At 44.6% G+C, this 27,782-nt stretch overlaps 2 protein-coding genes across 12 annotated transcripts in view; one reads left to right on the top strand and one right to left on the bottom strand.

Moving 5' to 3' along the window:
* abtb2b (ankyrin repeat and BTB (POZ) domain containing 2b) overlaps window positions 1-14,431 on the top strand; it is a 41,531-nt gene extending 27,100 nt beyond the window's left edge. Inside the window, exons 3-17 of the mRNA XM_020102199.2 lie at window positions 2,081-2,291; window positions 7,939-8,091; window positions 8,572-8,737; window positions 8,895-8,984; window positions 9,120-9,221; window positions 9,495-9,591; window positions 10,179-10,314; window positions 10,777-11,063; window positions 11,154-11,332; window positions 11,427-11,532; window positions 11,928-12,030; window positions 12,129-12,216; window positions 12,366-12,434; window positions 12,917-13,030; window positions 13,244-14,431. Of these exons, the coding sequence (XP_019957758.1) occupies window positions 2,081-2,291; window positions 7,939-8,091; window positions 8,572-8,737; window positions 8,895-8,984; window positions 9,120-9,221; window positions 9,495-9,591; window positions 10,179-10,314; window positions 10,777-11,063; window positions 11,154-11,332; window positions 11,427-11,532; window positions 11,928-12,030; window positions 12,129-12,216; window positions 12,366-12,434; window positions 12,917-13,030; window positions 13,244-13,477 (2,135 nt within the window). The 3' untranslated portion in view covers window positions 13,478-14,431. The remainder of the gene's footprint in view (window positions 1-2,080; window positions 2,292-7,938; window positions 8,092-8,571; window positions 8,738-8,894; window positions 8,985-9,119; window positions 9,222-9,494; window positions 9,592-10,178; window positions 10,315-10,776; window positions 11,064-11,153; window positions 11,333-11,426; window positions 11,533-11,927; window positions 12,031-12,128; window positions 12,217-12,365; window positions 12,435-12,916; window positions 13,031-13,243) is intronic.
* Window positions 14,432-14,638: 207 nt separating this feature from the next.
* brsk2a (BR serine/threonine kinase 2a) overlaps window positions 14,639-27,782 on the bottom strand; it is a 160,524-nt gene continuing 147,380 nt past the window's right edge. For 5 of the 11 annotated variants that reach the window (XM_069528955.1, XM_069528960.1, XM_069528954.1 and 2 more), the window contains 6 exons: window positions 25,623-25,830; window positions 25,477-25,525; window positions 24,586-24,709; window positions 23,308-23,488; window positions 21,864-21,953; window positions 14,639-17,583 (listed from right to left, as the gene is read on the bottom strand). In XM_069528955.1, coding sequence (XP_069385056.1) covers window positions 17,369-17,583; window positions 21,864-21,953; window positions 23,308-23,488; window positions 24,586-24,709; window positions 25,477-25,525; window positions 25,623-25,830 — 867 coding nt within the window. In that variant the 3' untranslated portion in view covers window positions 14,639-17,368. Of the gene's footprint in view, window positions 17,584-21,863; window positions 21,954-23,307; window positions 23,489-24,585; window positions 24,710-25,476; window positions 25,526-25,622; window positions 26,386-27,782 lie in introns of all 11 variants that reach the window. The other 6 variants (XM_069528957.1, XM_069528953.1, XM_069528958.1 and 3 more) reach the window with 3 other exon arrangements.

The following is a 27,782-nucleotide window of genomic DNA, read 5'->3' as shown; positions in this document are numbered from 1 at the left end:
GGAAAGTTATGATATTAAGTTTGAGTATGTAGTACAGTAGTAGTGGGTACAGCAGGGTTTAGGTGCGTGTGTGTAGCCGGGCACTCGGGGGAAATTATGGAAAGGTATGGAGGTGAAGAGTGAGGTTGCCAGGTCAAGGTGAGAGGAGAGGGATGGAGATTAGTGTTGGTTCGAGCGTGGATATCTTTCCTCCTCAAAGTGCGCTAACACTCTGCCATTTGTTCCTGCAGCACAAGGCTACGTTCATACCCCACCGTCGTTAGCAGGGCATTAAGAAAGTGTACACACACGCTCTCAAACAGACACACTCTTTCTCCCTCTTGCTCACTGGGCTCTTTGTGCCACATCTCTCTGGTGGTGTGAAGCTGGACCGGGCTGGCATCCCCCAGACTCATTCACGCCTATAACCGCACACACAGGCGTGTGTTCACCGATATGCATGCACACAACAAAAACACAGAGGGCTTGGCACTCTGATCTGAGCCCAAGAGACCAGGCAGACACAGGAGCATCTGTGCTAAGTTGCCCGGTTCGCCTGGATCTCCAGACTGGACTTGGCCAGACACGCGAACACACAGCGTACAAAAACATGATGGATTGTGGGATACTGGACATGTAAGCTGAATTTCCAAAATTGTTATTGGAATAAAGTATAACCATTAAACGTGCATTCATCTTCCACCAGCCATGGGAAACTGAGTGGCTGACCATCCACTTAACTTTAGGAAATATTAACAATCTGGATTTCACAAATAAAAGAGCTTTGTGCTAAAGCCTGTAAAGCAAATTAAACATTTTGGGTCAGGGCTTACACAGATAAAAAACATGGAGACTGCTTTTTGCTGGATTTGCTTTGAAACATCTCATTATCTTGTATCTTTGACTTGAGAGGGCACATTTTGTCAACATGTATTCTAAAAGCAGTCATGTCACAGTTAATTGAGATTTCCCGGCTTTCACAGTGAGTCCAGTTTAAGCCGTAATCTAGTATTTCATATCCCTCTGACCCTCGGAGCTCAGTTTAGCTGCAGGGCACAATATGGGCTGGGAAGCCTGGGAGAGGCTCTCCATCTTGGGCAGGAATTCCTAGGAGACCCCCTGGAGGGACTGCTGGTGGTGGTTAACACAAAGGAGGCCCTTCAGCTTTAAGTGGGGTGTGTTTTGGGAAGGCAATTCCAATCTAACCCCCCCCCCCCCCCCCCCCCCTTGAAGTACTTTAAACCCCTCAATATAGACACACACATACACACTCACTCTGCTAAAATTACCAGCCTTGGCCTCTGTGCAGCCTCCTACTCACGTTAATCTTGGTAGAAATTAACCCAGGGGTGATTATACTAAATGATCGTTACACGATCAACCTGGGCTTCCTCCTCTGTGCTGCCCCTCCTCCACATCCCTGTGAAGATCCATTCAGTTCAGACTCTGTTTTGCGTTCAAGTTAAACGATTTCATACTGTGTTGGTATTTATATAAGACTTTTTTTTACTATACATATCTGCAGTAATCTGAATTAAATAAATCTCAGATCCACACAAGTGTGGTCAAGACAAACGTCAACTACTTCTTCTTTTCCTTCTTTTTTATAATGCGACCCTCCCACCTTTCCCGGCTGCATGCAGTGACTCACCAGCATTGATACAGAAACAGCTGAACAGTTCATTAGAGGCTGTAATCAACTGTTTGTTCGCCCATTAACTCCTAAAGTGATGGAAGATAAATGGCTATTTAGACTGGCCGTCTGGCTGCGCTTACTGATAATGGCAATACTAATGGCAAATACCACTGGAGACACTGAAGGAGAGGAATGAATAAAGGAAGGTTGAATTTAAGTGGTTGAGGAAAAGGGGAAATCCGGACAAATTGGAGGCCTGCAGGGTTTTCACTGACCACTGAGATCTCTTGTTATAGTTGTAGTTTTTTTAAATGTACAATTTGTCCTTTGTTTAGGGCCTGATTACTCATGTCACCAGGGCTCTTCTGATCTCTTGCACTGGCTCATAGAATTGAGCAAATTAAACAAGCATGTTTAATTTGTTTGTGGAACCAAATATCTAACATCTGAACTATCTTTTTCCAGGTGACTTGGTTTCCCGTGCAATGCACCACATGCAGCGTCTGAGCTCAGTGCGCCCGGGGCTGAGTCCAGCTCGCCACGCCCGTCCCCAGCAGCCCGTGTCCTGGTCGCCTGATGCCCTCCACACCCTTTACTACTTCCTGCGCTGCCCACAAATGGAGTCCATGGAGAATCCCAACCTAGATCCCCCACGCATGGCACTTAGCAAAGAGAGGTGGGAGTCACGCTTGATGCTTATAAAAGCTCTCTAAAGTATATCACAGGCAGTAAAATAATAGATCTGGTCTGATATAGTCATGTACTTCCTTCTTCTCTCTTGAATGCTCTGCTTGTTTTGTTTTCCTAACTGCATCTGTAAAGAGCAATGATTTGATTTTGCTCACAAGTTTGACAGAAATTCGATTAACGCCAGCACTCCGGCCTTTTCAATTACAAAATCTCAAATACACAAAACCCTACTTCAGCAATCAACAACTATGTTCTAAGCAGGTGAGCAGCTTTTTTTGCAGACCACCTTTCTAATCCCCTGGCCCTCTGTTCAGTGAAGTGTTAATTTTCTGTAGGTAAATTACAGGTAAGCAACAGCTTCCAGGTGCTAATGTTAGCCTGACAGAAGGGTGAGTTGCACCTTTTAGAGTGTTAATTAGACTGAAGACTGGTGGTTGAAGAGACTTTAAAAGGTGCTAATGGTCTGTAATTCTGTTAGGGACTCCTCAGATCCTCCTTGGGTTACCTGAGTAAAACAATTAAGATAATTCCTGTTGTTTTTTCATTCCCAAGACAAGTGGTGGAAAATATTTGGATCGACTAACGTATCGTAGTAACGTAGCACATTACCTCTAAACGTTCTTTATCAATATATCAGATCATTTTATACACTTTGAACATTTTGATTATTTTTCTCACCTCAACTTTTGTCTTGATATGAAACTTTTGGCTTTCTCTGCTTAAATTAAGTGATAAAACGTATTAAAATGTTGGGTTGTATGACTCACATATGTGCTCAGTACAACTTCAACACAAATACACATTTATAAATCTGAGAGGTTATCTGCAGTCAGGAATGGAAAGATTATTAGCTTCAATTGGAGCATGTGATTGTATGTGAGTAAAGCGCTCGCAGGCTGCACATACATCAAAGTTAAGGAAAACTTTCTGTGTGTGTGTGTGTGTGTGTGTATCCCAGAGTAACTGTATGTTATAATGCCAGTAGGAAGTGTTCTGGGATGTGTAAAGGTTAATTACGCCTTTCAAACTGATATATGGAAGCCTGTCTAAAGGTAGCACTCATGCATATAAATAGAATGCAGCTACCACTCAAGTTCGCAGTGGTAATTAGACTGAATGTTGTTTGTGTTTTTCGCACTTAGTTTCAACCTTCCAGAAATTCATGTGTTTCTGATTGTTCAGTTACGATGAGGGTGTGGCCGCTGAGCAGATTATCATCACATGAAAGTTTTCAGATTAAATCAACCAAATCTGCATCTTCTCCTACTGGAAGTACCGAACACACACACACACACACACACACACACACACACACACACACACACACACACACACACCTGGCTTTTATACGTTTAATAATAGACACAGTGTGAGTGAGGAAAGGTGGACACCTCATTAGCATCAAAGGGAAACGAACAGCAAATACACACCCCTCTTTTCCCCCATAGCCGCTGTTTCTTCCAAGTCCTCAGATGTTTTTAATCCTGGGTACATATCGGCCTGGTTTATGTGTGCAGCATGAAATGATTTAGCATCCTGTTAGACTGTATACCTTGGAACATCTGCAACATGCTGGTTTTCTTCCTAGCGATCTGCTGATCTGCCTCAGCGTTGCTACATGCCACGCTGTGTCTGTGAGTTGTTAGCATGCGGGTCAGACTCAGGTGGCGGAGGAGAGCAGTGCAGACCTGGCAGTGATTACACTTTGAGTACCTCCCCATCGGCTCGCCCTCTATTGAAAGCTTTATAAAATCTTTTGGTGGAAACCCAAAACCTCCAAATCTGTGTGGGCCACATCATCAAACAGTACAGGGAGTCTAGTCTGGTGGTGAGAGTGTGATTGCAGAATCCTTGAGACTGTGAGAGACGCTTTTTTTTTGTTATGATCCCTTTAAGCTCCTACTTAGTTGTGAGTGATGATTTTGAATTGGAGCATTAGTCTGGGTGAAGTCTGGGAGGGCAGCCTCCAGTGTGTATGTCTGCTTATTTTTTACACTCCACTCTTTGAGCCACATTGTATAAAAATATTATCATTAATGTTTAAAGTTATTAACCAATTTATTTTAACAGTAAGATCACTAGTGTGGCCAACAAAGGGGAGTACTTCCAAACCCCCCGTCTATACAGAGAACCCTAACTCCACTGTTTCCTTCAGTAGATGGAAGTCGGCACTAATGGATAGATGTGTTGCTCTGATAAGAAGAAGCCAAAGCTGGGGTTACTTCTAACCACAGACACACCAGATATTGTAACACAGAGCCGTTATGATAATGATCTCACTCTGTATCGGCAGTTAGCCTTGACCCTTGTGCAGCTCTTGATGGGGTCTGCTTTAAAACCGGATTGAAGTTTCCTACTGACTAAACTCAACACTGGTTTCAGAAAAAAAGGACGCACAGAACATATGGGGTCGGTGTAGCATGTGTGAAGTGGCCTTCAGGGGAGCGTAACCTTTGCTTTTCATGTTTTGGACAGGTTACAGTTTAAAGAGAGTTCAAACACACCTGACCACAATTCGAGCTGACTGTCACTTTATGACCGGCCAGGTGGTGGTAAGCAGAGGGTGCTTATATGTCTGTGTGCGTCTATATCCTGCTGTTACTGGTGTGCAGCCATAGCATGTCGGGTCAGTGGGCTAGCCAAAAGTGCTATCCAGTTACAGCGGTTACAGGCGGCTCGGCTTTGATGTTGCACTCGCTCTTTGACGAAGTAGAAGTTTGTGTTTCAGGCTGAGGGTATAACCCAGACACAGGGGTCAGATGGGAGGGGGGTGAGGGGAAGCGGGTGAAATACAGGGAAGGCGCTGGCAAGTGTGTGTGAGTAGGAGAAGTGAGGAGTTCTGGTCAATCTTACTTAAAAACAAAGATTCATGGAAGAGATGGTACAGACAGGCTCCATCTACTGAGAGCCCCCCCCCCCCCCCACACACACACACACACACACACACAGATCAGATAAATATTCAGTGGGACAGAAAACAAATCTCTGACGGATCAATGAGTGTTAAGTGTTGAAAGCAGGACACGGTTGACTGAAGCCGCTTTAGTTGTGAATTAGCACCCGTGCTGCGTGCATGCCTGGAAGCAAGCGTGCAGCAAAGTGGCAGGGTGGGTGCCTTGTGGCCTTCAGGAGGACGGACACAGAGTGAACAGACACACACAGCCCAGTTTGTGTTGAGTGGAGACCATTAGCAAAGGTATAAACTTTGATCCCCTAACCCATAGCTCCTCCTCTCCTCAGAAACATGGCTTTCTTATCAATCAATGCCTGCAGCACTGTCCACAATCTGCCAGAAGCTTCCCCCCCCTTATCCCAGCTCACACACTCAAACCCTCCTTGTATTCACCCGTCACTTCTATTTATTCATTCCCTCTCCCTCCTCCTCCAGCTCATTATCCTCTTGTCTGCTTGTTGACTGTCAGTCCTGAGTGACGGATGACAGCAGGACCTCTCATCCTGAATGATCAATGACTGAAGCATTGAGGCAACAGCTGACAGGATAACTAGAAGAAAGAATAGATAGAGAACAGTGGACAGCAGCTTCATAAAAGCCAAAAATTGAATTCAAATATTTAGGACGGCTAATATTGAATAAAGTTAGTAATGAAAATGTGAAACACAGGTTTTCAGATAAAATACTGCAGCATCTACTGTATGCACGACTTCGCTATTGTTTATTCCTTTATTTATTTATTTTTCAGTTAAAGCTGTCAAGAAGTTTTGTCATGCATTCGCTGTATGAATTTGTTTTTCAAAAGTTGTAATCTTAGCCAGGCTATACAACAGTGATGCAAATCTTCATTTCCATACAGGGTTCGTAACATAGAGCTGTTAAAATACATTATATATATATATGTACATTAGGGTAAGGCCTGTTTTTGGTTTCGGTCAATTCACAAAGTCCATGCATCAGAACATCTCTCGTTACATTAAAGTTTTAAAAGGTTTTACATTCACCATTCTGCGATAACACAGAGGAGATCCACTTTATACATCACTAACAGAGCACTGATGAATGAGGGAGCAGTTCTACAGGAAACCAGAGGAGAATAAATGGCTCTGCAGGGGTCCCTGTGCTCATTAACAGTCACTACAATCCCTATAGTGTGCGCTCTACAGTATTATCTGTCAGTATACAGCTCATGCTTTTGCCTTCTTGTGTTTGTGTGTGTGTGTGTGTGTGTGTGTGTGTGTGTGTGTGTGTGTGTGTGTGTATTCATGCACTGGAGTGTTTGCATCTCAGAACAAAGGTGAAGCCTCCGCTAAGAATAACATCACAGCAGGAGTAGCTCTGCTTATTAGCTCGTGATAACACAGCCAGTGTTCAAACAATCAGCTCACTCTGACTGAGGCTTGATAGCATCAGAAGGAAACAACAGTGAATCTCACAATGATGTGCCATTGTTCACAGACTCATTCTATGCACATATGGTGAAAGAAAGGCACAGACAAGAAGGGAGTTATACCAGATAACCGGCTAGACGTGACCACGTCACGAGTGGTTTAGAAGAGAAGGTGTGAGAGGAGGACAATGAAGACAGAGAGAAAAAAGACAGCAATAAAGTAATGTTGATAACTTTCAGAATACCACCTTCACAAATGGAGACCTTGTGTTCTGTTCTCTTTTATTCCTCTTCTTGTGTTTACTTCACTGCTTCCCTCATGATTAATCACATATTTTCTTGCTCCCTCAGCGCTAAGGTCAACTATGTCTGTTGTTTCTTTTTCTTTTTTTTTCTTTCAGCTGGTTCTCTTTTCTTGATTTGTTTTTTCCAGACTAAATCTCAGAAACCATCTACGTAAATGCCAGGTGGCTGCACCTTAGTTCAGCTCCCTCAGCTTGTACATTCTAATAGAACTGGTTTAAAAATAGGCCGACTCTTCAAAAACGACTGCACAATTTCTCATGTTTATCAAACCACACAGGAAATTAATCCGCAGCTCTTGCTCTCATCTTCAGTCACAGCTTACGGTCAAAGAAAGCTGATGTCACTCCCCAACCTGGCAACCGACATTCATTAGTCATTGTGTGGATCCAGCTGTTATCTGTGTGTGTGCTTGCACATATGGAGTGTTTCATATACGTATGTACAGTATGTGTGTCTGGTTGTGTTTAAACGTGACTCATTGTGCACTGGTCATTGCGAGAAGTACTGCCAGACACATATAAGTCATCATCCAGTTCAGATAGTTTATGAGTTTCCTCTTAACATAACTGAATCATCGTCTTCCTCGCAGCGCCGAGTCTCAGTACATACACGACAACAGCTGAGAGCTGAGGAGTGGCTGTGTACACGGTGCTGCAGGAAGTAGTTTAACATTTCACTTAAGGCAAAGTACAAATAACTAGACAGAAATATTCTCAGGCAAAAGTACCACTACTTTCTTTTAAATACACTCAAAGTACTACAAGTAAAAATACTTACCAGCACAGTTATTGATTACTGTGTAGTGCATTATAAAAATGTAGCGTAGTAGAAATTACAGATATTTGCTAGTATTTGTAGTACAGATACATGAAAACTTTACAGTATGACAGAGTACTATCCATTACCGTGTCAGGGTTTAACTTTTCTTTTTTTGTGACCAAGCATAAAGATACAAGCTGAATTATTTATCGCTCTTCTTCACAGGCCGTTCCTGCTGCTGCCGCCGCTGATGGAGTGGATGAGAGTGGCCATAGTTCACGCTGAGCATCGCAAGAGTCTGCTGGTGGACAGTGACGATGTCAGACAGACCGCACGTCTTCTCCTGCCAGGACTGGACTGTGAACCGAGACAGCTGAAGTAAATGAGAACGCACACACCCGCATACTGTGAAAGTCTTCAGACAATACCTTGTTTTAGTTTCCTCGACTCCAGCGTCAGTCAGCCGTGTGTGTTTGTGAGGTCAATCTCATTAGTCGAGGTGAAACAAAAAGTAATAGCTCAGAGAGGGTCGAGGATTCCAGATGTGTTTCCTTTGTCTCATGAACTATTGGCTCGTCATTTTATTGGTTCTCACTGACGCATAATTACAGACTGCATATGTTTGATTAATGAGCGTTCACTCGCTGTAATGTGGCTCATTAACCTTTTCATGAAGTGTACTATCATTTCTAAACAGCATTAGATGTAAATATGTAAAATGCACGAGCCACAAGGTTGAAACAAATCATTTCAGCTTGGTCTTATGTTTTATCTGTTCTCAGACTCCGATCACCTCTCACAGATTGAACATTGGCTGGTTGTTCATTTTCTCTCTCTCTTTGTCTTTGTCTCCATCAGGCCAGAGTGTTGCTTCAGCTCCTTCAAACGTCTGGACTCCAAAGCCGCCACAGACAAGTTCCACCTAGACTTAGGCTTTCGGATGCTCAACTGTGGGCGCACGGACCTCATAGGCCAAGCCATCGACCTGCTGGGGCCAGATGGGGTCAACAGCATGGACGACCAGGTACTGATCATCTATCTCTTTATGTATGACATGTGCTGAGTGGAATATAGCAGCAGAATACATTGGAAATCCCATCCAAAAGTAATATTTAAATCAGTACTTCATAAATGTATGTTTCTCCCTTTTGATTCATTGCTCTCTTTCACTCATCACGCAGGGAATGACTCCTCTGATGTATGCGTGTGCAGCTGGAGATGAGGCCTTGGTCCAGATGTTGATCGATGCAGGGGCCAACCTGGATGTGGCGGTATATATATATAGATATTTATATATACATATATATGCATACTTAAACAATTCCAACACATGGAAAGATTTATTTAAATGCATCACATTACACTATAATCTTGGTGTGTAACACAGATTTGTCTTGTGCCTGCAGGTTCCTCCTTGCTCCCCAAAGCACCCCTCTGTGCATCCTGATAGTCGACACTGGGCAGCCCTCACCTTCGCAGTGCTGCATGGACACATCTCCGTTGTGCAGGTTGGAAACACATGCACGCGCATTTAAAACCAACCAGATGTAGCGTGTGTTGAAATTCTTCTTTTGACATCTGTCCTGTGTGGCGGAATTTTATTCATGGGGAAATGACCTGTACCATATGTGCAACAATTGCAGTTTGTCCTACATTGTCTTGAGCCAACTGTGTATATGATGCTAAGTGGATTGACAAATGTGAGGTCAGAGGTCAGGACGTGAATAAGTTACAGGATGTCAAACATTGCTCAATATAACAGATGTGGTGTTTCTCCGCAGCTCCTTTTGGATGCAGGGGCCAATGTGGAGGGGGCCGCGGTCCGCAACGGACAGGAGAGCACGGCAGACACTCCGCTGCAGCTGGCCTCAGCAGCAGGTGGGCCAACACACATGCACATACGCACGACACAAGGCACAGCTGATGCGGGAGGATTATCTGACTTGCATGTGGTCGGTGTTCTGATCAGATTTATAGCGGCTAAATTACTACTTAACACTTAATTAAACAGGCTACGAGTCCTCAGGGGATCAAGAGAAGGCTTTGTTGTAACATTCATCAAACCAACTCATAGAAAGTGATCAGTAGTGTGTTAGTTTTCCAGAAGATCACCAAGATTAACATGTGATTGAGTCGTGAATGACAGGAATGAGGAAATGAGAGGGCGCATGAAGTCGCAGTGAGCTGCCTGCGGTTCTGTTGGAAGCCTCCGGGCAGCATTCCTCTGTGGGATCATTTGAAACCACACAGAGTAATAGAGACACAGGCTGTACACAGCACTGACAGCGTGTAAACAGTGCCTAATATGAATGCATCTGTTTGTTTGAAAATGCAAAATAAATGACAGTAAACCTTTGATCCCTGTGGTAAAATGTAATCACTGTAGCAGTAAACGTACCAGTAAAAACGTCACATTGTATTTGAATGTGTCTGCATGTAACTGACTGTCAATCTGTTCCCCACAGGCAACTACGAGATGGTGAGTTTGCTTCTGGCCCGGGGCGCTGACCCCTTATCGAAGATCCACGATGGAAATGCCCTCACGTCGTCGCTCTATGAAGACATGAACTGCTTCAGTCACGCCGCCGCACACGGACACAGGTATTTAACCCTCGTCCCCGGACCCGTGAACAGTATTTGTAGCGCAGCTGCTGATAAACTGCAAGTCTCCGGCCTCATAACTGCGTAACGCTAACTACTATATGTCAGCGCTACATCATACTTGACCTGAGTTCACATTTTAATTGAGATTCATTCGTGTTATCGCGCGGTGTAATGAAAATCTTTGAAAGTATCAGACTGTGAAAAGCGAGTTCAGGGTCTCCCTCAGCTCAGAGTCTGTGAACACCAGTTGTTAACGTAAACCTCTCCACCTGTTCACCGTGTCTGTGCGTGAACACAGTGTAGACTCAACACTTCACATTCCACAGCGAGGGTGACGGATCATATAATCAAAGCGGAGGACACGTAGATTCATTGAAGCGAAGACATTTATTCGTTTTCATGCTTTTTTCTTTGTGTCTTTCCTTCCTCCCTCTTTCTTCCTCCCATTTATCTTGTCAGGAACGTGCTGAGAAAGCTACTGACTCAGCCGCAGCAAGTCAAAGAGGACGTCCTGTCTCTGGAGGAGATCTTGGCTGAGGGGGTGGAGGGTGAGGAGGCCGGGGTCTGCCCTTTCCTCCCTCTCTCGCCGCTCCCTACTCCTTCTTCTTCTTCTTCCGGCCCGGGGGCTCTGCCAGAGGTGGGCATCCCCAGGCTCTGCAAGGCCAGGATGAAGGCTCTGCAAGAGGCCAGCTATTACAGCGCTGAGCACGGCTACCTGGACGTCACCATGGAGCTACGAGCTATGGGTAAGCACCAGACAGCAGGAAGAGGTTGAGCTTACTTTTCAAATCATGCTTACTCGGGAAATAGAAAACAAACCCCCTCTTTCTAACCAGGCGTTCCATGGAAACTCCACGTGTGGCTGGAATCTCTGCGTTGTGCTCAGCAGCAGTCGAGGGCAGGGGTCACCCTCTCCCTCCTCAGAGAGTTCACCACCATCAGAGAGGAGGACTACTGTGAGGAGCTGGTCACCGTGGGCCTGCCACTCATGTTCAATATCCTGCGTACCACCAAGGTAAACACTCAAACTCATCATCATCAACCATATAATAGTCATAAATGAATTTCCTTTTAATATTATCCCCTCCTCCCGGCTCATTTTCCCCCAGAATGATGCCATTATCCAGCAGTTGGCGGCTATTTTCAGTCACTGTTTTGGCCCAGCGCCGCTTCCCTCCGTCCCCGAGATGAAGGCGACTCTTTCAGCTCAGTTGGGTAAGGAAACTATGATTATGAACAGACTCAGTGTTTCAGAGTAGAAGACTGTGATGGCTTTTATGTTAACATTCCCCAATGGTTAAAGGGTTACAACTAAGTCTTTTCATTATCGACTAATCTGCTGATTGTGTTCCTGATTAATAGATTAAACTGAGCTGAGGAAATATTAGAAAATGCTGATAAATAGCAACTTAGTCGCTTTATTATCACACAAGACAAATACAGGCAGCAAATCCTTGCAGTGGAAAAACTGGAACTAGGGAAGTTTTGTTACTTCTGCATCTAAATGATTGATTGATTATCAAAGTAGTGAACAGACCGAGCCCTGTTACAAGAAAACTGTGTTAAAAGTGAACTTAGTTGTAAGGAGGTGCTGATGTGGTTGTCTGCAGACCCTCACTTCCTGAATAACCAGGAGATGTCAGACGTGACGTTTGTGGTGGAGGGGAAACCGTTCTACGGCCACAGGGTGCTGCTGATCACTGCCTCTGACAGGTGAGTGCAGCAGTTCACACTGGAACAAAGAGACTCGCTGCTTAGACCGTGTTTTTTTTAATCTGTATTTTTTGACATGGATGTTTTATTTCTTTTAGATTTAAGTCTCTGCTGGCGTCTTCCGGATCAGACGGAAGCCCCAACAAGGAGGTTGAGATCGGTGACGTCAAGTACAACATTTTCCAGGTAACAAATATACTTTTCTGATGTTTTACTTAAGTTCAAACATTTATGATGTAACAACAATCAGAGTTGATGGAAAAAAACTGAGACTTGGTTTCATATTGTTTGAAAAATAAAGTATTTGCTAAATGAGACCTGTGACCAATCTGCAGATGATGATGTCGTACCTGTACTGCGGAGGAACAGAGTCACTGAGGACTAATGTGGCCGACTTGCTGGAGGTGAGATTCACTTTACACAAACACACCATCCCTCTGGGTCTCTGGGTGCATATTACCAGACTGATGCTGGCCCAACAAAGTGTGTGTTTTTCAGGGGAATTAAATTTCCTTTTTTTTTTACGTAAATCAGTTTAACTTTACTGGAACTGTAAACAAATGTCAATATACCTAAGATTCCAAATAAAAAGCTGTATGAAAAACCACAAGTAAAACATCTTTCTTACGCAACAACAGCGATAATTATGTTTGACACTTGACAGATGAAGTTCAATGTTCATCTTCATTTTACAGCAAGTGATTCAGAAATTAATGATTTGATAATAAGAAGAAACTAAACTTTTAATTTGTCGAATTTAACGATGATGTGCAAAAAACAACAATGTATTAAAAGCCACAAATAATAATAAAAAGTAATTGTCCTGTATGTGTGTGTTACTGAAGTTCGTATGGCGATTGTTGATATTTATGTTTTTCTCATGCAGTTGTTGTCGATGGCGAGTCTGTTCCACCTGGGGGCGTTACAAAGACACTGTGAACTCATCTGCTCTCGTCACATCAACCTGGATAACGCAGTCAGCATCTACAAGACAGCAAAGGTAACACACACACACACACACAGAAGCCTACATTTTATTCTTCTGCTATTTGAACTGTAGAAATCACAACACAAAGCTTTTTTATCAAGAGGGACTGAGATCAACATCAAGTACAGGACACATTAATAGTTTAAGTTAAAATGCAACTGATACAAACAATTCCTCAAGTCTCTAGTGCAGGAAATGATCCGGGTTGTCTGTTCTTTTTTCCAGGCCTATGGTTCACTGGAGCTGAGCTCGTTCTGTGAAGGTTACTTCTTACAGCAGATGCCTGCTCTGCTGGAGAGAGAGGGCTTTAGGAGCCTGCTGCTGGGACCCCCCGGGGCCCGACAAGGGAACAACCCCACTTCTACGCTGGTTCACAGCCGGGGAGACTCACCTCTGGAGGAGCTGGAGGCCACGCTGGCTCGACGCCTGCGCTCTCTCTACGTCACCTCCCGAGTCTGAGGAGAACACGATGCACGCAGAGGAGAAGAGGACGGAAAATGTGGCAGCGGAAGTTTCATTATATCACTGGTTCTGGATCAGATCTGTCGAGAGATGTCCCCATGGTTGAAGTACAGATGTTTTCTTAGTAACATCTGATCCTGGCCCGAGCAACAAGCAGTTTCCACAGCTCTCTGACGCTGGGACACGGTCCAGTGACATGTTGCTCTGTGGACAAAGAATATTTGGTGCCATCGCTCCATGTTGACTTTATTGTACAGCATGTTTACGAAGAAGAAAGATGGACGATGTGACGCTTTGCTCTTCGACTCGAGAAGCTTCAACAGAAGCAAACAGGTGGCCCCTCTGGATCGTGAAACACTGCTGCCCTCTAATGGACAAAACTGGCAAAACAAACCTCTGCCTTGGAGCATTGGGATCAGTGGCTGATCTGGTTCTGACTGAAGCTAAGCCACGTGTTTATAGACTGAAGCATCTCCTGTGAGACAGCCATGCTGGACTTTTGGCTTTGTCCTATTTCTAATTATGCAGAGTTGGGAGGACGGAGGCACTGCGCCTCCTGCATTGACGTGAACTCTGGATAAACAAATGTACTTTTTCTAAGACCGTTTTTTTATTTTCAGTTTTGTTTTTAAAGTACGACCAGAGAAACACAACACTTGAAGAGTGGGATGGACATTTTCTATTTAATGAGAGAAAAAAAAAAAAGATGTGAGAGTATTTAACGGGGGTGTTCCCTTTTTATTTTGTTTGTAATCCAAGCTAATTATTAATATTGTTTCAAAAAAAGTAGCTTTTGTGTAGCTGAGGTTTTTCCAGGTACACTAACCTTTTAATTAAGCTTATATATCTATGCTGAGGTTTAATGCTTCTACACAGGTACAGCAGAAGAATCCAACGACAGAGAATCTGTTTTAATGCTGATTATCGTAATAAACCTGGTGAACAAATCTGGTCATTGTCACTCGTGGAAATGATTTCAATCATCGGTGGTTGTGTGAACATCAGATGTAAAGTTGCACAAACCTACATGGAAGAGATTACACATGCAAGCAAAGTAAATACACAATCTTTTGTGTTATAAAGTTGCGATAGTGAAGAATATTTACCTTCAGGTCTGCACTTACCTACACCTTAAAAAAAAACAAAAAAAAACAAAGACACAGTAACTGAATGAGTTTATTTGTTTCAGCATTGAAGATGCTCACAGTTGTGTTATATGGGGATTACATCAGTCAGTTTTGTTCCTGCTCTGTGAAAAGGCCGCTCTGGGCCTCCCAATCATTGGATGTCCTCAGTGCTGCTAGCTTCCCATTGTAGAAAACAGAAAGGAGGGTGAACAATAGGGTATTGCTTTGTGTTTGTAGGATACTGATATCCACTCCCTGTGCCTCTGCTACCACCTGGTAGAGAGAGCCCGGACCACTGAGCCTTCCAGAGAGAGTTTCAGAGTAAAAGGAAGCATTGTTTTTAAAAACGTTGTGCACGAGATAAAGAGGAGGAAGGGAGAGATCAGCAGGAGCGAGGGGGACGATAAAACAAAAAAAAAAAGAAAAGAATAAAAGGCCAAAAGAAAAAGCAGAGAGTAAGGGACACAGGGCGGGAAATTTAAAACATTAAAAGGTAGTTTTGTGGAGAATCGATGAAGGCTGAGAGAAGGAGTGAGTTTGGCATGGAACATTAACACTAAAGCCATGCAAAGAAAAGCTCGTGTTCGACATGCACACAGCAATACAAGCTAAAAGCATAGAGCAGGAATCCCCAGCATGGTCGAGAAGACAATCACCCCCAAGGTTTGTTTGTCTGTCTATTTACAACGAGAAGAAGCACACTGGGATCTGTGGTGCGCTTCTCCCCAGGCCTGGCCAACACGTACAATAATATGAAACTTGACAAATATCGATAGAAGAGCATATTCCCTCTCCAAAAAGAGGCTACGTCTACATTCTTATATAACTGGTTAATCATTTTTTCCCCCAAGAGTTCCACACAAGTTCTCTTTCCCTCCTCAGTGAGTTAGAGGGAAAAGAGAATTTGTGATGTGTTCACGTAATTCTGTTTAAAAGTCCGACCAAAAGGAAAGAAAAGAAAAGTTTGTCTTTTCTTCAAATGTTGCCCCATTTTTACGAACACACAAGAGGGTAATAAATAACATTCAACTGACCTAACAGCTTTGTTCATATAAATAGCCAAGTAACAATAAATTAGGAAATCAGACAGCGAGATGAACAAACGTGAATAAATAAGGACAAAAAAAAAAATACAAAAATATCCACAGTTGCATTTATCATGTCACCATTTTTTTGTTCCTCTACTCCTACTGCTGGTAAGTAAGTCTATAAGAGAGAGGTATGAATGGAAAACCGGAGAAATCAAAGACAAAAGTGCTGCAGAGAACAGGAATGTTCCGATGACAAATCAGGTCAATCGAGCAGAGACGGAGATAATCATTTAACAAAAAAATAAAATAAAATACACAGAAGAATTTTAAATGACAATATGTGGCAGGCGCAGGTTTACCAACCCGTCCCCATGGTAACTAAACATAGTGTCACAACTAGACGTTTCATTGTTTTGTTTGTTTTTTTTACATAAGAAATGATATCAGTCTGTACAACAGAATAGATCATTCATTTTAAATAACCTCATACCCACCCGCGTCCCAACCCCACCCCCCCCGCAAACCCTATACTATGATATCATCTCCCCACCCCCCCACTCTCCCCCCCACCCTGCTCCTCTCTGAAATCACAATTCCAGTCCGTTCGCAGCAATATATATAGTATCAAGTCTAATAAAGTCCGTTAGTGTTTTAAACCCAGTTCTTCACAAAGAATGTACATTAAAAAGCAAACAAATACAATCCAGCAAGCGTCCGCGTCGGCTGTTTGGGCTTTTCCATAAACCCCCCCACCCCGCCCTGCCCTGCCCTGCCCCGCCCCCTTCTGTCCTCTGAATCAGTTTCTCTGCAAGTCTTCTTTTTGTTGTTGTTCTTCATGTTCTTGTTGAGACATCCCAGAGTTTTCTGTGCATGTGAATGTTCCGTTTCCTGTATGTATGTAAAATGCTTGTTTTCCAATCACTCAGTGCTCCTTGAGCTCGTGAAGAGGAAAGGCGTCCGGGGTCGGCGAGGGCGACATGATTCATCAGGGTGTGTGTGTGTGTGTGTGTGTGTGTGTGTGTGTGTGTGTGTGTAAGATGAGTTGTGCTGCATGTGTGTGTGTGTGTGACTGTGTTTCCAAGATGAGGGGGGGGGGGGGCAGGGTACACTAAAGGTATTTTCAGCTACTTCTAATGACGTCTGTCAGAGGTGTAGACAAGGGGCACGGAGGAGGATGAAGGTTCCTGTCTCCATGGTAACATCCCCCCCACACACTTCTGAGCGTACCTCTAAAAGCAGTCCTCCGTCTCTCTCTCTCTCTCTCGGCGCGCTCAGGGTGGGGTGGGGCGGGGAGTCGGAGAGGCGGTCGAAGGGAGGGCGGACGGAGCAGGGAGCAGGAGGAGCAGGGACTTAATAGGTTTTCTGGATAATTCCTGGTGTCAGAAACAAGTCAGGTCATCACACAGGTTAGCAGCAAGGGAGCAAAACACAGAGCGAGGGCCACAGGCGGTTAGATTGTTGGGGTGGAGGAGTGGAGGATGAGGGTGGTGGTGGACACTGAGGCGTAATGAAACAGGGAATGGAAGGAGTGTGTTTGTGGTGTAGGTGCAGTATGCTGCTTGTAAAATATCACTTTCTCTTAATATATTTCTGTCTATATAAAGTTATTTTTTACAAAAAAGGTCCATATATTATTATATACATCTGGCTATGTACAGATATTCTCTCTGTGTCGCTGGCTTATACTGGGATGGGTTTTTAGCACTGGCTCGACTACACAGTGTCGCAGTTTAAGACTCCTCTTGTGTCCCCACAGACGCCATCGACAACTTGGCCCTGTCTCGGCCCGCCGCGGGGCATTTGGTGTCATTATGCTCGTGCCTCTGGGTGTGCATGGGCGAGGGGCAGCGCTTGGAGGGCGTGCCGGAGCCGTAGGGCACTTGTCCGTTCTTCTCGTCTGAAAAAAGTTGTTTAATTACGTCAAAGAAGTTACTCAATGGGCTGCCTAGGTACACAGACGGGAAGAGAAGGGGGAGAAAAAACAAAAGAGGGGAGGAGAGAGAGAACAAACTAATGAACAGTGGGGTTCACACGACAGAGCTACAGGTACAGACACAGCAAGCAGAGGCGAGGAGGAGGAGCAGCAGACGCAGCGAGGATGAGACCTGCTGGAGCAGCCGTGATGAGACTGTGTGACTTCGGAGCTCCGATAACACATGCACATGTTAGAAATGATGGAGACACACAAGCAGCCATTCCACCTGAAACTGGAAGTTATAGTCTGTGGGCTGAAATTAATATAGACTGATACCAGAGTGAATTACTTTAAAGGTTCAGTTTGTAAGATTTAGTTGAAAGAGATAAAATAATAAAATAATCTCTGAATTGTTATTTTCTTATTGAAAAACTTCATATTTGCATCGGGACCATTGAAGTCTGCCACGGGTTCTTTTTCACGTTTGGAAGAGGGGGTGAGGTGACGGGTATTCAGCTGCAACATGCAACGTCACCACTAGATGTCAGTGAATCCTACACACTGAACCTTTAACAAACAAGCTGTGCTGTAGAGAAACAGTGTGGTGTGTCATACATGAAGCCACGCTGCACTCTGTGTTTTTATCTGTAAATGTGTATTATTATTATTATTATTAAAGTATTTGTGAGGAAGGAAAGGAAAGCTGCGACCTTCTAACTCCACCTTCATCCCTGGGGAACACAACACAGTCTGCGTCTCAGTGCTCGACCACAAGCTGAAACTGGACGTCTCACTGTTCACGTTTTCTTTTTCCCTTACGGAGGACAAAGATGACGCAAGGAGGACAAAGAGAAACCTTGGAGCTTCAACACAAAGAGGTCCTTGAAGGATGAGAAACACTGTCTCCTCTCCTTTTGTCAAACCCACTCATTCATAAAGTTTTGCAGATGTCATTAAAACACTGAAGGGCAACTCCAACCTCAACAAATCCGATGACAGAGGCTGTCCGTCTCACGGCCATTGTACCGAGTGAAGCGCATCAGAGATGTTTGGACTTAAGTCCGCCCGGAGCAGCGAGACGCCCTTTGATCAACATGTTTCTCCACCAGAGTTTCATGCTACAAAACCTGGCCCGAAGACATCGCACACTCTGAGAGGCTCCATCCTTTCTGTGCTCCTCTTTGAAGAGAGAGAGAGTCCAACTCATGAGATTCAACCACGAGTTCAAAAGTCATAAATACTGTTTCAACACGCTGAATACAATACTGTGTGTGTGTGTGTGTGTGTGTCAGTATGCGTGTAGCTAAACACACTGATCCCTCCTGCAGGGCCTTGATGGTCTCACTGCAGGTACAGTCAGTGCTGAGGAAACCAAACATAAGTAATGGAGCAAATAAAGGTTCTTTTTAGTTAATGGTGCAGACGCAGCACATCTCTGGGATGCATTTGTACAATAGAGTCCTGTGGGTCGACAAATGAACAGTGACAACAACAGGCAGGGTTTCTGTACAGATGACAAAACACACACACACACACCCACACAGAGGACTGGTCTGTGTATCAGCACTTAATAAAAAGCTGCTGGAGACTAGAATCTCTTTTGTGGCTGGTTTGTGACTATTTGAATTTGAACTGCCGGAGTGAAGATTTTCTGCAGAAACATGGAGATTAGGAAAAACTTAATCCAAGCGTGGACGAGAGAATGTGTTTTTGTTGTAACGTTTCTGTGTGTGTGTGTGTGTGTGTGTGTGTGTGTGTGTGTCCAGGCATTACTTATTTTGTAGGGACCCGAATCTGTTTACTGTGTGCACTAGAACTTATCTCTGTGACTACTTTGAGGATAGAGCCTATGAAATAAAAACATTTCAGCTGGTCCTCACTTTTTATTTTAAGTGTAGAGATAGTTTCAGGTGAGGATCAGGACTTAGAGCAAGGCTTAGGTTGAAATATGGCATCCTCAGTGGGTACCACGATGAGGTGTGTTTAAAATACTTCATAGTTTTAGAGTTAAGAGTGGTTTCAAGTTAGTGTTGGAATTAGGGTTAGGATTAGTTTTAGGGTAAGAATAAGTTTAAGTTTGGGGTAAGAAGTAGTTTAGATTATTGATTTTGGATTAATTCTGGTGAAGGGCTTGTTGAAGTTTTAAATATGTGTTGGATTGTTTTTGGTTAATGTTAGGGATAAATGTAGGTCAGGGAAACCCCAACCCTTAGGGTAAGCATTATAATTGGGGTTAAGCATTTAGTTGTGATTTGATTGATTAGTTAAGATTAGGATTAGGGATTTGGGAACCCATTAAAATATAAGTACAAGATTATGCGTAATTTTGTATGTTTCGTTATCCAGCCTGGAAATGGTCGCAACCAACTCCCCCCTGACGAAATGTGGGACAATTTCTACATTTTCATCTTCACATTTTCAAAAATGCTCATGAAAGTAAATGACCTCCGCTGTTAAATGAAACACAGACACCATCTTCTCCTGTGGTTCTTTCTGCTCCTCCACCTTCGCTATACTTGCTCCAGCCTTGTGTTTTCTGCCTAAGCTGAACTCCAGGACTACTGCTGTTAAAAGGTGATTAGGGAACATAATGACCAGGACTTGATGAAGCCTTTTGTTTGACACACATTGGTATGCAAAGCCGTTACTATTCTTAATTACACACGGTGGCTTCTTCTTCAAAGGCCCTGTGGGCAGGAAGCACTGAAGGTGACTGAGGTTACATTTAAACAATCTTTGAAGATTTCAAGCACATTTGAACCCGTTTTAAACAAGATCCTTGTTAGAAACTCTGATAGTGTGAAGACGTGAAATTAATTTAGACTGATCTTGCTTGATACAGTCACTATCTTCTCATGCTCTGATCTTAAAGAGATCATTTTACTCTTGTGTGAGTTGTACTGCACAGACAACATGAAGCAGCCACTCAACCCTAATCTAATGTAGTATTCTTCTAATCTTACCATTACGTTTAACACAATTATAATTCTATATATATCATATTATATAACTAGAAAGGCACAGTGTCTGATTTTTTTTCCAAGATCCATGAATTATTCAAGGTAAATGCTGAAAAACACTCGCGCTATCTCACAATGATAAAGAACGTATATATATCCGCCTACTTAAACTGAATGTTCATCCTTGGGTCATACCCCGCCCCTCCACAAAAGTTAATGAAAATCCTTTGAGAGGTTTTCAAATCTTCAAATCCTACTCGCCGATGAAAAGATGCAGAAAAAAAAAATAACAATCACAACTATGCCAAATATAATAACAGATGTCACGACCATCGTTTGAGTCCGTTATCTGACATGGGAATAAAACGATAGAGCAAAGAGACAGCTCACAGTTATAAGTTATATTATAAGACAACGCTAAAGCTCGAGGATGATGACGAAGAGTCAGTTTCATATCCTGTATTCAACCTGGAACTGAAACATGTGTTTAAGAGAAAAAAGACACAAACACAGAGGAGCCAGGTGTCACAAGCTACCTCCTGGTTTTAAGGCTGATGGTGTTTCCTTGACTGACCAGCAGATGGAGCTGTTGTCAAGAGGATGGGGCCTGAGAGACACAAACAGAGCAGTGATGGAGGGACATGCAAAGAAGGAGACAGGGAGGAGTGTGAATCCGTTTTCTCTCCTTATGTGAAATTGGGAGAACGTGTTTCTGCATCAACAAAAAAAGAAGAAGACGGGACGTTCTAATGATTCCATGAAGTTCACTCTCACTGAGTTCATCAGACAAATGTTTTCCATCAACAGGGTGAATATGAGAGAGAGAGAGAGAGAGAGAGAGAGAGAGAGAGAGAGAGAGAGAGAGAGAGAGAGAGAGAGAGAGAGTGAGTCAGGTGTGGTGTCGCTGTGCGGTGCAGTGCATTGTGGGAGCGCGTTGAGGTGCAGTGGTGTTGCCATGGTGACAAGCTTCGACGATCACTCTTGGAAGTAGGAGTAACAGAATGCGTATCGGGCTCACACACAACCTCTCTTCTCTAATCTGCACCGCCAGGGCGACGAGGCAACGCTTGACCCGCGAGTCGGTTCTTCGAGAGCAACCCCCCCCCGACCCTTTCATGGCGGCGAGGCGCTGGCATGCAGAGGAACGAGGACGAGTGGCTCAGGGGTTTCAGGCACGAGGGGGTGGCAAGAGGAAGGGGGCAGGATTTAGCTCGGCTTCAGCGGTTAGAGGTGTGTCGTGAGAGGGGGGTGGGATGAACAGATGAGGCGGTGGGGTGGGGGGGTAAAAGATGGAAGGATTTGGTGAAGATTCTGAATGAGATTTTTCGGGAAAAAGAAGTTTCTACTCACCAGACAGCTGCTGGACCCCAGGCTGGTCGTGTGTGCTTAACAACTGGCTCTGAATCGTCTCCACTACTCGCTTAAAGCGCCGGCTGGGTCCTAAACACAGGAAGTGAAACACAACATGACCCGACATCATATAACACGACATATTAAGCAGCATCTCAGGGGAGGAGAGGGGAAGCACACTCACACATAATTCCATTCATTGCGGACAGTCTTACCAAAACCATATCCCTAACAATTCATGCTTAACTCTCACCTTAACCTAACCCCTATCCACATCTTAAACCCAATCTTAACCTACACCTGAACCTAACCTGAACCTAACCTTAAACATTTCTTCACCCTAAAATTTTATTATTCATTTTATAGGGACTATAATTGGTCCCCATTAGGAAGACATGTCCCTATAAAGATTTAGGTCCCCACAACATGAGTAATACCTGGACCACACACACACACACACACACACACACACACACACACACACACACACACACACACACACACACACACACACACACACACACACACACACACACACACAAATGCCTGTTGTGAGCTGGAAAAGCTGCAGAAAGCCTGAGATGATAAATGGAGGGCAGAAAGTAGAGCTGCTGTGAGCTCCTGCTGTCGACCTGTTGTGTACAGTATATGATCAGTGACATGGAAGAACCGGTTCGCTCAAAACAACCAGTGTTACACCCCAATCAGCTTAAATGTGCCCCCAACTGTGTGTGTGTGTGTGTGTGTGTGTGTGTGTGTGAGAGAGAAACTGTGTGTGCACGGAGAGTGAAATAGAGCATGCACATGCTTCGACAAGACTAAGCATGCATGCGTGATTGCATCGTATGTAATCTTGCACAGCCAGACCTCGTCTTGTTACGCTCAGGGAGGTTTCGGGGGAAAATCTTATCAAGTATTTAGGATTGCAGGAACTTTGAAAAATCCTTAGGCAGCCATTCTGTTTTTGGCAGCAAGTTTGACAACAGCCGCTTCTGGAGACAGCACCTCTGGTTTATTTGTTGGCTGGATACATACAAGTTTATCCATGGTGCAATTTGTTGGTTTGAAGTGTGACGGTGTTCTCCGCACTCTTCACAGAGGCTGAATTTCAAAATATTCAAGATTACTTAAGATGTAACTGTCCTGTGCGATGTGTTGTCTCGCAGCAGGAACTTCCTGGCTTTCAACTTGACCCCATTAAGACGAGGACAGGAGACAAAATTAAGCCGTCCAGCTTCTCTCAAACACAAAAAACAACCGCAGTGCCCTGTTTTTTTGTGTGCATGGATTTTCATTTCTGTCTGTGCACAGTTTGCAAGTGTAAATACAAATATAAATGTTTTATAATCCCTCTGAGAAACTGTTGACCTGTTCGATGTGAATTTTCCCAAACACATGCAGGATGCAGAAAATGGATAATCTCTGCGTGTGTGAGCGTCCTGACCTGAGAGCAGGGTGAAGGTGACGGAGTAGATGCCGTTCTCCTTGGTCGCGGCTGTGCTCTCCGTGTAGGTGATGTCCACCTGAAATTTGACCGGCTTCTGGAAGACTGTGGGGCCGGCCGTGGACTTGTACTCCGCTCGAAAACTGGTCTGAGAAATCACGCTGTGGCTTAGGCTGGGGATCTGGGAGGACAAACACACACAGGGATAGATGGAGATAAAAAAAAAAAAGGTGAGTAATGGGATTGCACATAGCGAGCATTGATGTTTAATTATCCTCCCGCACCTTGCAAATGACGAGCTGAATAAACCCTCATTAAAATAGCCTCCACATACCACGAGCACCAGTTGAAACTCTGAGGAGATTAATGCCTTGGGGAGTAGCCATGCGTGCCAGGGAGACTTAAGCTAATGTAATCTTGAGTCGTCCAACAACATCGCACACCTAAAATGAATTTGTATGCTCGGTGAACAGGTGAGCTCCGAAATTGTCACATTTCGCCATAGTGCTGGAGAGGGGTTGACATTCCATTAATGTGAGTGTGCTGAGAGGTATAATTCCACTGATTCAGGTGACAATCTCCTGTCCGGGAAAACCAGCGAGCACAAGCCGCGGGAGAAAACAGCTACCCCCGCAGGGACGGGGGGGGGGGGGGGACGGATTTGACATTGACCCGCGCAGGCAGAGTTTGCATTTACTTAGACTTTGTTAAATCTAACTGGGGTGAGGATGGGCTCTGTTCAATTATGTACACTGAATATCAACGACCACCGCTGGATGTTTGTTGATACAGATTCCGCCGAGAAATCCTCACGTTGCCTCACGTATTTGCAAAATCCACAGTTATAAACACAGATAAAATCTAATGCTATTTTCGCAATGTCGGGCGCTTACACATCTCAACACACATGCGCTCAATGCACGATACTGGGGGCAAAGCATCTATATGCTAATGATCAATGCTCTCTGTTGATTTTCCATTGACCTTAAGTGAGTCTGCAGTCAGAGGGAAAATAGAAGCGCTGAACACAAGCAGTTTACTGAATTGCTACATAAATCTGAATCATGTTAGCAAACACTCGTCGCATCGTGCAGCCAATCACAGCTGCTGTTAGAAAAAGGCAACATCCTGGCCCACATGAAAAAGATACACACAGATATTACTGCAACGTGCACACACCAACAAATACAGAGAGAAGAATACAGGACACAGAGGAAACTTTTTCCTGTGGAGGCAGAGAAAAAGACAAATAATTAAGCAATAAGGCGCCGTGAGTACCGAGAGAAAGGCCTGCACGATGTCTGCCTTGATGGAGCTGAGAGGCTTGTCCTTGATCACGATGAAGATCTGCTCCTCTTTTTCCAGGTTGATGAAGTTACCAAACCAGGATTTTTTGGCAAGTCTGTGAAGAAAGAATAGACATTGATTGTCGGCTGCATCTCTGCATTGTTTATGATTCTCTCCTGCACAACATTTCAGTTTTCTTTGTTTTACCCCGATTCATATTTCATTACATTCTTGAACACGTCTGTTCTACACCTTCGTTTTGAGTGTGGCCGTGAAGGGGTGTGTGATGTAAGGGAACATTATATCTAGGGGTAGGGTGAAGGGAGAGGAATTGGGACTTAAGCCAATAAGAGACCACTCCATAAAACCTAAACTTGATAAAACCACTTCATTAAACATTAATAAAGGTTTGTGTAATATTATAATGTCTGCAGAGATGTTGTGCCGCAGTAAGAAGGTGTCTACACCTGGTGTATGTGAACATGTATCTCTACAGCCCAGCCACAGCCAAGAGATGGTCTCTCCAACACCTTGAAGCCAGGATGTTCTTTCCAGCCAGGTGGAAATGGCCAAGCCAGACAGTCAGCCAATCAAACGGGCATATCTAGGCCAACTTTGAGTTATCAGGCCCCTGGGAGCTCAGCAACATCACACAGGCTGCCTTCCTCCCCTCCTTGATAACCAACTCACAACCTGCTGCTTCTATAACCCGGACCAGACCTGCAGGTCATCACAGGGAACTCAGCAGCGGGGTTAAAAAATCAAACGGTCATGGATGTAATACTTTCCAAAACATCATGCTATCAAGAGCCAGCCTGTCTGAGGCAGAGAGTCTGAAACGTTATGCATTTTTAAAATAAAAAAATCACAGCATGTACTCACTCTGGGGAAGACTCTGGTGTGAGGCTGGACATCTCCTCTTGTGTGGGGACTGTATACACGAGGTCAAAGTTCAGACAAAGGTTAATGATCAGCAGAAAACAGGCGGATGTTAAGACTGATAAGATTATTCAGGATTCGGCGTTGACCTTGGAGTTTCCTGCGGTGAAAGCGTGGTGAGCCCAGGAAGCTGTTCTTGATGGAGTTGAGGCGTGTCCTCCACGGCATGCCTCCGATGGATGGGCTGGGGGGCGGCGTTGGGGTGGGGGTCCCAGCTGGGCTGTCCTTGGGAGTGTGCACCGGGGTGCCCTTTGGGGTGGGGAGGGGGCTGCCTCGAGGGGAGGGGTGGGGGGTAACCTGTATGAGGGGGATAGATTTGGGTGGGTGGTCAGTGAATGCAGAAGAAGCCGGTGCCACGGGGTGAAAGTGGTGCAGCCGGATGGGCGACAGGGGCACCACTGGGCTAAAGGGCACAGAGAGCTGGGGGCCGGCGGCAAAATGGGTGCGCCGTACGTGCGGGCTGTTCGGGATGGGAGCATTGGTGATGGTGGATGGGGAGAACGGGGAGGATGGGGAAGTAGGGCTGGGGGGCACAGAGGCAGAGGGCGGCTGTGATGAGAGCTGGCAGGGAGAGGAGGGCTCCGATTTTGCCGCAGATTCTGGATCTGGGGAGGTTTCGGGGAGCGGGTTGGATCGTGTGGCCTGGAGAGGCTTCAGGGCGACTTTGGGTTTGGTGGGGAGCGTCTGCGTCTTGTTGAGCGCTGCCGGCAGGAGTTCATTGTTTGGAGCGAGCGAGTTGGGGGTGGAGACACACGGGCGATTGGGGATGGGGTCTGGAGACGGGCAGGGGCTGGTGTTGGGGGACTGTGACATGTCTGGGCACTGAGGTGGCACACCAAACTTTCTGACAGGCTGGAGTTGGAGGACACAGCGTGAGGACACACGGCACAATAAAGCCAGAACAGGTGGAGGAGGAAAAGAAAACAAAGAAAAAACACACGGGGACACACGCAAAGCCCACAAACACGTAGATAAGGAAAGGAAACAAGCGCGGAAGAGCAAACAGCGTCACAAGCAGGAGGAGAGGAAGCCAAAGAATATAGAGGCAGGTGAGAAGTGAACATACACAGGAGGGATGGAGGCAAACAAAAAAAAACAGAAGGACAAGAGAAAAACATGCAGTTAGTCCATTGAGTGACTCATGTCAAAAGAAAAATTAAATGGGCAAAAACAAAAACATCAAGCAATGCACACATTTGAAAATATTTCACACAAAAGGTGTTTAAAGGTGGACTTGACTTAAATAAAACATGCAGAGCTCAGCTATCGCAAGCAGACACAGGTGTGAGAGACACAGGAGCAGCTGTGAGGACAAATTGGGCTGTCTCAATAAAACGGGGGGAACTCCATTACGGCGTCTCTGCTGTGAAATCTCGTGTTTACGGACAGGCTTGTTCGTCTGTTTGATTTTTAATGGTGAAATTGCAGCCACACACGGCGCGCTGATAAACTGTTTCCCTTCGACACCTTCTCTTCTTCCAGACACAAATCTGGAGAAAATAAGCCCACACAGAGCCTCTTGCTGCGAGCACAATCCGGGGGCTTTGGGTCGGTCTGCGAAATCAATTTCCCTTTCAGATCAGCCTGAGAGAACCTGTGTGGCGCGAGGAGCTCGACTCAGGGATCCCGGCTCATCTCGAGCCTTCTCAGGTTAGTCGGCCGGAAAAAAGTTTAGGCTCAGAGGGGAGCGAGAAAAGTGGGATTTTTTTTTTTTTTTTTCTGAAAGAGCCTCTGAGCTGGATTTCCACAGAGCTCAGGCCACAGAAAACAGAGAGGAGGATAATCATCAGAGAGGAAGAGGAGAGAGAAGAGGATTATGTGCTGTCACGTCCACATTGTGCGTTTCCATCAGCGATTTGTGCACAGGGAGTCAGTGAGGAGGTGGAGGTGCTGAGAAACTTACTGACGTTACATTAAATGTAGAGCAGCAGTGAAATATGTGTGATTGTGTGAGTAGTTTTGGAGTTTTAGTTTAACAGACTTAACCATATTCAACTATGAACAGTCCACACAGAACGCAGGTTTATTCTTCATCACGCTCGTCAATGTCACATTTTACATTTTGTGCATCGGGTATGAAAACACACAGAATGTTCTGATATGAAATCATATATTACAAATAATAATAATAACAATAATAATAATAGTGGGGGAAGTAACATCTACTGTTACCCTAATTAAATAAAAAAATTCAATTCAATTCTTAAAAACAAGTTCCCACAATGAGCAGAACTTTTTTATGGACTTTT

The sequence above is a fragment of the Paralichthys olivaceus genome, chromosome 7 (assembly GCF_024713975.1).
Source record: "Paralichthys olivaceus isolate ysfri-2021 chromosome 7, ASM2471397v2, whole genome shotgun sequence".
Classification (NCBI taxonomy): domain Eukaryota; kingdom Metazoa; phylum Chordata; class Actinopteri; order Pleuronectiformes; family Paralichthyidae; genus Paralichthys; species Paralichthys olivaceus.
Note: the sequence above shows the minus strand (reverse complement) of the source record. Positions and strands in the feature narration are given on the sequence as shown.